Source organism: Selaginella moellendorffii, unplaced genomic scaffold, assembly GCF_000143415.4.
Source record: "Selaginella moellendorffii unplaced genomic scaffold, v1.0 SELMOscaffold_26, whole genome shotgun sequence".
Lineage (NCBI taxonomy): Eukaryota > Viridiplantae > Streptophyta > Lycopodiopsida > Selaginellales > Selaginellaceae > Selaginella > Selaginella moellendorffii.
The window spans coordinates 1,764,475-1,774,309 of NW_003314287.1; the positions used below are offsets into that span (position 1 = coordinate 1,764,475).

The 9,835-nt window shown below is 43.6% G+C and overlaps 1 protein-coding gene across 1 annotated transcript; it reads right to left on the bottom strand.

Annotated features, from left to right (window-relative positions):
- Nucleotides 1-266: 266 nt before the first annotated feature.
- On the bottom strand, nucleotides 267-1,516 carry LOC9629092 (SAC3 family protein A). The gene is made up of 6 exons (XM_024679938.1): nucleotides 1,494-1,516; nucleotides 1,381-1,440; nucleotides 1,194-1,324; nucleotides 1,007-1,140; nucleotides 728-945; nucleotides 267-651 (listed from the first exon to the last, which is right to left on the bottom strand). The coding sequence occupies exons 4-6, from the start codon at nucleotides 1,056-1,058 to the stop codon at nucleotides 547-549; spliced, it is 375 nt and encodes a 124-aa protein (XP_024535706.1). The 5' UTR covers nucleotides 1,059-1,140; nucleotides 1,194-1,324; nucleotides 1,381-1,440; nucleotides 1,494-1,516; the 3' UTR covers nucleotides 267-546.
- Between the last annotated feature and the right edge of the window lie 8,319 nt (nucleotides 1,517-9,835).

Genomic DNA, 9,835 nt, shown 5'->3' on the forward strand with positions numbered 1-9,835 from the left:
GAGTAAGAGTGGGCTACTCTACAACAAATAAATAAAAGATATATAAATACAAGAGATTTCCAGAATTTCATATTCTCACTAATAATTTTTATGGAATGCTTTGGGTTTATAAGATCCAAACAGAATAAAACAAAAACACATTAATAATTTCTAATGATAGACAATAATAAGCGTATATTCTTGTTTGTAGTTTTTGGAAAAATTATACTAGCTAAAATTTATAAACCAGATGAACTTCCTCAACACAAACAACCTCACAAGAGATATTAAAAGGTAGATGCAAACTTTGTCTCTCCTACTGACTCAACAAAAACACGACCGTCGATCACAATCCACACCAACCGAGCCCTCGAGAATCCTGGCGATGAGCACGGCGTCGATGTTCTGGTGGTCCAATCTAGCTTGGGTAATGTACAATTGTATTTCAATACAACAAAATTTCCTCTCTAAGTTTGCAGCAGCCCCCCTCCATCTTATTACACTTCCTCGTGGAAATGGCAAAGAATCGCTCTCCTCCTTTTTGCTAACTTTTACCTCCCAAAGCGTTCAAGCTTGGGCCGAACGAGTCAAAAAGTCGTTGACGGCGAGGTTAGCATCGCCATGAGCAACCGCGTCTTCTGGTTCCGGCATGAATAAGGTGGCAGCGCTTGCCTGTGAAATAGAGGGAAAAACAAACATTGCAATAAATCAGAAAGTGAATCTCTACAAAATCTCTCATCGACAGTACCTTTGCATCGAATTGCCGCTCAGAACTAGCGCTGTCCACGACAACTTGCCCGCCATGAGCTTTCACCCATTCTTCGCACTCGTCGAGCACATCCTTGTCAGCCTGTGCTCCATTTGTGAATCCCAGCATCCGAGCTATCACTTCCAGAGGTAACGTCGGCCTGTACGACCGAGACATACACCTCAGGGCTTCAAAACGCATCCTCTCCACGTAAAGATCTGCCATATTACTTTCGCGTGAGCACCGCTTTTCTAAACTTCGAAGAGAAGAGGTCTTTACCCATCAAATAGAAGTTGAGATTTGGAGCCGTTTTGTATAGCCGGAAGAACATGATGTAGTTTCCCAGGGCCACGGCACCACGCACGGCTAAAGAGTGCTTAACTGCCTCGTCTTCTCGGGCCTCTGGTGTCAGCCTGTTACGTGGGAAAAAGGTCACTGGAGTTTCTAAACTACTTATAGGACATACCTTGCTATTGATGACAAAAGATCTCGGTTACTTCCATTCTGGAAAATAATATACAACAAGCTGTACGCGGTGAATTCGTTACAGCAACCGGAAATCCCCTCGGAGTAAAGAGTCTTTAGCTGTGTTTGGCACTGAAACCAGCAAGAAAGGATCAATGGCCAGACAAACTACAAAGCAGAATGTATACCTGATTGTATTCTGCCAGGTCACCTGCTTCTAATGCTGCTCGAGCATGAACTTCGTACACCTGTATTATATATTAGCAGTTGCAAAAAGAAAGAAATAAAAAATTAAATCAACCTGGACAGTGAGTTCATTCCGTATTCTCTATACCGTAAGATCTTGTCTAATTGACTTTAGCTGCTCGCACTTGTAGAAATAGTTTTTGGATGTCGACTCCACCATTTTCAAAGCCTTCGTAAGTACCTCTTCCGGTCTCACCTAAACAAACAAGCTCATCAGCACGAGAACTTACAATATAACTTACACTACGATCATGGATGGACTCCTCCATGCTTGGCTCCATGGGCCACCCCTTTTGAAGTTAGCACCTTCAACTAGGGAATTTGTTCCCCTGACTTGCCACTCTCGCTTAGCAAGTCATCCAACCAATGTAACATGGTTTCATGCATAAGCGTGAAAGTCCTTTACCATCGACTTTCGTTCAAAGTCATCCCTTTGAAAACTCGGGAACTACTTCCCCAACCTTGATAGCACTGCCTTATGGCAAACTTCAAGACCACGCTTTTGCTACACCACTCTGATTTCACGCGTTCTATGAACCATTTACACTTAGCTTTCTAGTTACTATGCTACCTAGAATTGTCTTTGGAAACCTTGAAGGAACTTTGTCCTTTAGCTTGCTAAGGCCTCTCCTTTTGCAAGCTTTTTAATTGCTATATGATTTAGCATGGATAATTTCATACTTTAGACTTTCTACCATGCTTTAACAAGTATTCTTAAGGATGAACCTACCCGATAGCCTAGGGAGTGGTTTCTCAATTCGGGTATACTCACCTTATTGTAAGCAACCAAAGGGAACGACTCGAGAGACGATCCATGGGGTTCAAATATAGAGGGAAAGGGCCCATGAACAAGAGTGTACCCCCTTTTCCAATCGGTTAAGGGTCTTGGGATACTTGGGGTTAAGCGTCCTTGGGTTTGAATAGTACTGGGCTGGGTGACCTCCCGGGAAGTCCAAACTCAAGAGCTTACATTTGGTATCAGAGGGGTCTCGGGTCCGACTCTGTTGGTTGGCTTAGGGGAATCGCACCACATGTTGATTGACATCTGGCTGGTCCAGTTTGCTCCCACTGGGCTCGACCCGAGGGGTAGGGTGTCAAGAGAGCGAGGCTCTCGGGAGAGCTGCGGCTCTCAGCTTCCGTTCACGAGGGCGTGAACTTGCAGGGAAGCGTGGTGGATTGTAAGCAACCAAAGGGAACGACTCGAGAGACGATCCATGGGGTTCAAATATAGAGGGAAAGGGCCCATGAACAAGAGTGCACCCGCTTTTCCAATCGGTTAAGGGTCTTGGGATACTTGGGGTTAAGCGTCCTTGGGTTTGAATAGTACTGGGCTGGGTGACCTCCCGGGAAGTCCAAACTCAAGAGCTTACACTTATAATTCCACACACCAGAATTAATGTTGCTATATATGAGCCTTTATATGCCTATCACTAGTCTTGCCAAAATTTCATTTTTGGCTTTGTCTAATTTAGGTAAACGGACTTTTCCCGTCTTTGCAACCTTGAACATTTGGATAGTACTTTTTATCCATCATTCGTTAAGGACTTAGTCCCTTAGGCCTTATTTATTGCCCTTGCGACATTAAACAACACCTCCTAGTGTTCTAGAGTGTTTAGGTGTCCCAATGATGGCATCTTTGCCAATAAGCATTCCCTTTAACGACATTGACTTACTATATCGGCACATAAGCAATTTATCCCCCCATCAGGGTATATCTAACTTCCTTATGCTATTAAGAAGTTTTGGGTAGCTGCCTACTACCAGTTTAACTGATTATTTTGCACCTTTTGCTTAGTTGCTGTGAAACACAAAATCCCTAGGCCCCAAAGTGGAGCCAGAAGGGCGCCACGTGGTAGTGGCCGAAGCGAAAGCCAAACAAGCATAACACGTTTGGACTAAAAGCTCCAACTTGATAGGTCGAGAGCGGGAGTGGAACTCCCAACAAAGTGCTCGAGGAATGAGCACGAAGCGAGCAATAAGCAAGGCTCTAAAAAGGGACCCGAGATGGAGTCTGAGATGGAGTCCGAGATGGAGTCCGAGACGGAGTCCGAGATGGACCCGAGACGGAGTCCGAGATGGACCGAGACGGAGTCCGAGACGGAGTCCGAGATGGAGTCCTAGACGGAGTCCAAGATGGAGTCCAAGACGGAGTCCGAGATGGACCTGAGACGGAGTCCGAGATGGACCTGAGACGGAGTCCGAGATGGACCTGAGATGGAGTCCGAGATGGAGTCCGAGACGGAGTCCGAGATGGACCCGAGACGGAGTCTGAGATGGACCGAAACGGAGTCCGAGATGGAGTCCAAGATGGACCCGAGATGGAGTCCGAGATGGACCGAGATGGAGTCCGAGATGGAGTCCGAGATGAAGTCCGAGAAGGACCCGAGATGGAGTCCGAGGTCGAGACCGGGACCGAGATCGAGATTGGGACCGAGACCAAGGCCGAGACCGAGACCGGGACCGAGGCCGAGACCGAGGCCAAGGCCAAGGCCGAGACCGAGCCCGAGCTCGAGTCCGAGTCTGAGTCCGAGTCCGAGTCCGAGTCCGAGTCCGAGTTTGAGTCTGAGAGGGTGAAAGCCCTAAGCGTTCGTCTCCCAGACCCTGGGGGGTTTGGTGAGCTCCAAAAGTATAGTAAGGGGAGGACTGCAGTGGAGCCAGTTTGGCTAGGAAAGGCTAGTTTGGCTAGGAAAGGCCAGTTTGGCCAGGAAAGGCCAGTTTGGCCTAGGAAAGCCAGACCCAGTGTTGGGTGATGAACTGACCACTGGGAAGTCCAAGACTAGAGTGAATACAGACCAACAAGCGGGGTAGCTTGGTGAAGTGTTCAAGAGCTAGCTCTAGTTCCCCCGGGAGATCGACTGGTCGATGCTCCCAGTCCAAGTGTGGGTGGCACTACCTACTTGGATACCTGGCGTGGCTCAACAGAACCTCGCTCTAAGCCCATGGCTAGAGCACCCAAAGGCGGAAAGCGGGGAGAGTACCCACGAGGCTCGCATAAGGCGACAGTGTTCCGAAATGTTGTCCCAAAGTCCCAAACTATAGAATGGAAGAGGAGTAATCCTCTAGTGTGGTGACCAAGGATACAATCATGTGGTGAGAAAGTCCCAGAGGACCATGGGACTTAGTGGTCGGGCTTGTGGGCCTTGATCTAGTGGCATTGTTGGCGAATATGGCCATGGACTGAAAAGGGACTTGGTAGGAACTGATAAAGGGATATTGGGGAAGGCTATTCCCCATGTCTGTGGGCATCCTAAGGATGTTAAGGAGTGGATCTAGGATTATCACTCGTGGATGGATGTCCCAATCCTTGAGAGACGGGACTGCGATGCAGGTGGTGTTAAACCATCGGTGTGACCAAGGTGAATGGGCATGGCTTTAGCGTAACGGGCTGATATGTCGGTGGTACCTTGGGGTGTCGGTCATGGGATTAGACACGTGGAGCACTAGGACCAAGTGCAATGGTGGAGTGGCATGGTTGCCATTCTTGGGGCTAATAAGTCCCTAAGTCCAGAATAGGACTTATGGAGGTTGTGAGTGAGACTCCTCCAAGTGGTTGAAGGTGTGGTTAAGTGACTAAAGTAGAATGGAAAATTTAGTTGTTTACAGTTGCCTCATAGTTATTAAGGTCTACAACTCATTGCTGGTGCTTCCACACCTCCATTATTATCTAGGTCACCACACTCCAACTACATGCCTTCCAGTTTAGGCTATACCATTCCCATTTCCATTAGGATTCCTTTGGGAAGGGGTTCTTGTGAATCCGTCAACTCACCTTAAGGCATCACGCTTTGGCACATTTAATGTCTTTACACTATTGGCTCCACGAGCCTACCTTTATGACACTTCCTACTTGTGTCTAGGTCCTTGCCAAGACCAATATAGTTCTTTCTCATGCCAACTATCCGTTAGCACTGCACTATAGAGTTTACTCACAACTTTGTGTCATAGTTATTTTCTTCTGGGAACACCTTCCCCACAACTTTAATATAGCCCATTCCGCCCTCAATGAGATACTCACTATTCTCATACTTGGATTTTATGATCCTCCCCAACCTTTGTGGGGCACAATACACTTCAGTCCAAATGTTTTTAGCAACCCTTAAGACCATTCCTTGACTCTACTTGAGTCATCTAGCATTTTTGAACTTTAAAATCTAATGACCTATAAAGTCTTATTTGAAGTGCCAACTCGCTGGAATACAACTTCTTGTATTCATTTCCTACTCACAAGGACCATCTTTGCAAGTGTCACTCCAACACTTGATGTTATTCCATGGGGCAACCTTTGCCCCTTTGGACTATTTATCCATGTGATGAAAATACCAACTCATCCTCTAAGTACACCCCTAACTCCTTGGGCTGTTTCAGCATTTATAATGGGTAGCCTTGGCTACCATTTCAAGGACTTGTGTCCTCTTCCATATTTGACTTTCCATGGTCATTAATTTTGGTCTCAAATTCATAAGCACTAACCTCAACTATATGAGGATAATCTTGTGCCTCCTTTATGGTTTTGGAGTCTTTATTTTTCCCGTGATCCCAACTATAGTTGTTTACCACAACTACATTAGCCACTTTGCTAAGCCAAACGGTCATCTAAATCACATCCTCAACTCTTTGAGGAAAACCTTATACTGTTCCCAAGATCCCGAAGTCGTTCCATTATTAGCCCTTTTTTATCCACCACCTCACCTACCAGTTCACACATAAACTTTATTGGAGAGCCATGTTTTCTCGACTTGCTACTCCTCATAGATAGGCCCACCTCTAGGACCTTCCAATGCTAACACCAGTGGTGATATACTTGAGCACCAATAAAAGTCGGACTAAGGAAAAGCTTTGATACCAAGTTGTAAGCAACTAATTTTTCCATCCTACTTTAGTCGATCCTCCATAAATCCATCTATAGTAAGATGTAACTCACTTCATAACAAACACAAGAAAAATCATCAATGATCAATATATTCCAACTCAAATCCAATAAGGACTCAACATTGTCAATATCGATCACTAACTCTTGTTTTTGTAGAGTTAGCATAGTCAACAACTAAATCTCTTTTCAAGGAAAAGCTCAAAGCTCAACCTCGACCAAGCAATCTTGTCTAGAACACAATTAACTCAAATTTGCCACTCAGATCATTTGAACATCAATATAATTGCTAACTAGCAAATGCACCAAATGCCAATAACACAAAGCTATAGCCCAAACATCAACACTTTGCATCGAGACTAATGAAACTCAATATCAATCTTACGGAAAGACATCTCCTTTCACTTACATCTCAACATCAATAATATTAACGATAAGGCATCACTTGAATGTTATCAACACCAGAACAAAGCTAAAAGAAAGCAAGAGTGAATCACCACCCAAAGCTCTCTAGCAACCAAGCTAACCAAAGTCGAAGATACTTAGTTAGTATCCGAGACCAATTCTTCAGCAATACTTAATTTCAGATAACACATTATCAAGGAGTGATTCACCACAACCACGACTCAAATGAAATCCAACACTACGGACCAAATGTAACCAAATGATATCGAGAGAGGTAGAGTCGACATGCCAACATGAAAAACTCATGTAAGTCTAATGACACGATCCTCCGCAACACCATCTGGTAAAGCAAACCCATCACTACTAAATCATCATCGAGCAAAGCAAATGTCAACAGTCCTTGACGAAGTCTATAAGTAATCACTAGTCGCAAAGCAACTAACAATCACTCCTCAACTTGCCTTCACAAGACCCAAACACTAATTTATGTTATCAAGTTATATACTTGTCCAATATGAACATAACACCTCAGGTACGAGATAAAGGTTCATGGACAAGCACAAACTAAATAACCACTCGAATCCAACTCAACCGCAATAATCTCACCAACTTGTTTAGCCAATAGCTCTGAGCATGCCTTGAAGAGGCTAGCTATGCATGATCAACACTCAGTCGAAACTAAAGTGAAGACCATAAGATGAATTCATATCGGTACACAACCTCCTCATAGACAAAGCTATAGTACGGGTACCCACATTTCAACTACAAATAACTAAGTTGAACATTTCCATCCTCAGCCAAGGCGCAAGGCCACCAAGACCAAGTTAGGATCAGTGAGAGCTCACTACTCTCATAGAGTCTAAATGAAATGCAAGGTGCAACCTGCCACCAAGCATAACGCTATAAAAGAAAGGCACAAGGATTACCCTTCTTAGAAAAGTGTATTGGCCACTTTTCTACACCAACTCCAGACTTTATCCAACTCAATTGCCTTAGTCCCAAAAGTCAGCATCCTTTTTGGGCTGCATCATACAAACTACTTACTAAGGTTTAAACCAACTAAAGTCAACTTCAACTCTTTCACTAGTTTGTATTGGCTTACGACAACGGAATGGTTTTCGAGCAAAGTGACCAACAGATTAGCCATTGGAAAAGCCTAAGTAAATTATGGAAAATTTTCCATCCCAAAGAAAGAATGACTCTTAGTCTAGGAATGCAAACTTTCAAGACTCAACCAACTTCCTCCTACTAACAACTTCACATAGGTTCACCTCAACACCAATTCTCATGACCCATAGTATGCTAAAGCATCAAACATCTTTGCCCATACTTCCGACATCCAACATTGACATCCGCAAAGTGCAAAGTGAACATCTAAGGCTTGATCACGAAGACCATATCTTCGGATATTCACGTTGCACTAACACTCTTCTTCAACCACTTTCAAGATTTAATGTGAAGCCAAAACACTAACAAAAAAAATGACATGGAAAATCAAACTCTAAGGAAAATCCTTATCACTTGAAATAACAATGCCACTTCCACTAACACAAGTGCTAGCAATGTTAATGCCTCAACTACACACCTTCTCCATCCAACAATTTACTCCAAGTGCTAACAGATCAGCCGATGAACTATAGCAAATGAATGCTACAACTCTTTTCCAACACCTTATGGGCAAACCCAAGGAACAAAATACCAACTTAAGCTTAGTATAATGGACCACCATTGAGAATCCAGTCAAAGCTACTACAATGTTACTTCGTGCAAGTAGACTAGCTTCACTATCAACCACTTTGGGGTTGATCATCATTTACCCAAACAACTTCGTAAACACATTGCTTATTATCACATGGATATGATATAAGTATCACAATGAATTGATCATCAATTGAGCAACAGCACAAGCAACACCCATGTCATTACTTCAAAGGTTTATATGAATATCAAGTGCTAACTCAATTCGACAAAATGCAACATAAATGCCACACTCCACCAATATTACAACACCTAACATCACTAACTTTTGTTCACAACACGGACAAACTCATGCCACTCTTTTTCCGACCAAACTCAACACTAATCCAACACCAAGCTACTCAAGGAACAATAGCAAGGTTCCCCAGAAAAGAATTGAGCATTGAAACCTAAGTCTTCCAATAGTGAGCCTAGACAAAATGGTTTAGCGTTTCACCACTATCTATCCCATAACTCATGGCTTGATTAGAAAGATTTGTATCTTTGGATATCCACATTGCATTAACACTCTTTTTCAACCACCTTCAAGATCTAATGTGAAGCTAAAATACTAACAAGAAAAATAACATGGAAAATCAAGTTCTAAAGAAAATTTCTTATCACTCAAAATAACAATACCACTTTGAGGTGTGACACATTGCTCGTGTTCACATCATGCAATCAAGAGTCCCTATCCCGATGCATGTTGGAAATGATGGTCTTACAAGTACAAATCATCTCTCAAAGAAGAGAAAATGATTTACGTGTTTGATCCTTCGTCCTTAACGACTCTCTTTTCGGGCTCATCTTTGACTAAACCTCAAGCTTGCTTTCGCACTTCCTTTAGTCTAATTCAAGAAAAGTTTATGAGAGAGCACGGCAATGACTACTTGAACCAATAGACTAATCCCTATAGTCTTGATTGATCCACTTATAATCATGCCTAGGAAGAATCCACTAGTGTCGTGCTAAACATCTACGGACCAGCCTATTTGCCACTTATAGCAAACCCAGGGAAGGTTTACTTTCACCCACGGTACATGGAACAACTCATGGAACTACCAATAGGCTAACATTAATCCTGCCAACTCAAAGTGTAACCTCGAGTTTCTAGTGTGCCTCACTCACGAGCCCAAGCGCAAACTCGTATAAAACGGTACACCTCAAACCCATCATATGAGCACAAGAGCAAGCTCACATCATAAGGTACAGCAAGGTAACCAAATCCATACCCAAGGGACAATTGCAAAGCCTTTGCACCCAAACGTGTACCCACTCGGATCATCATTTTCATCTCTGCATATGCAACGAAACTGTCGCGAATGTGACTTTGGGTATCGAAAGTTACCTGTCGGCTAGTCCTTACGGACACTCTTACCTTACTGCCA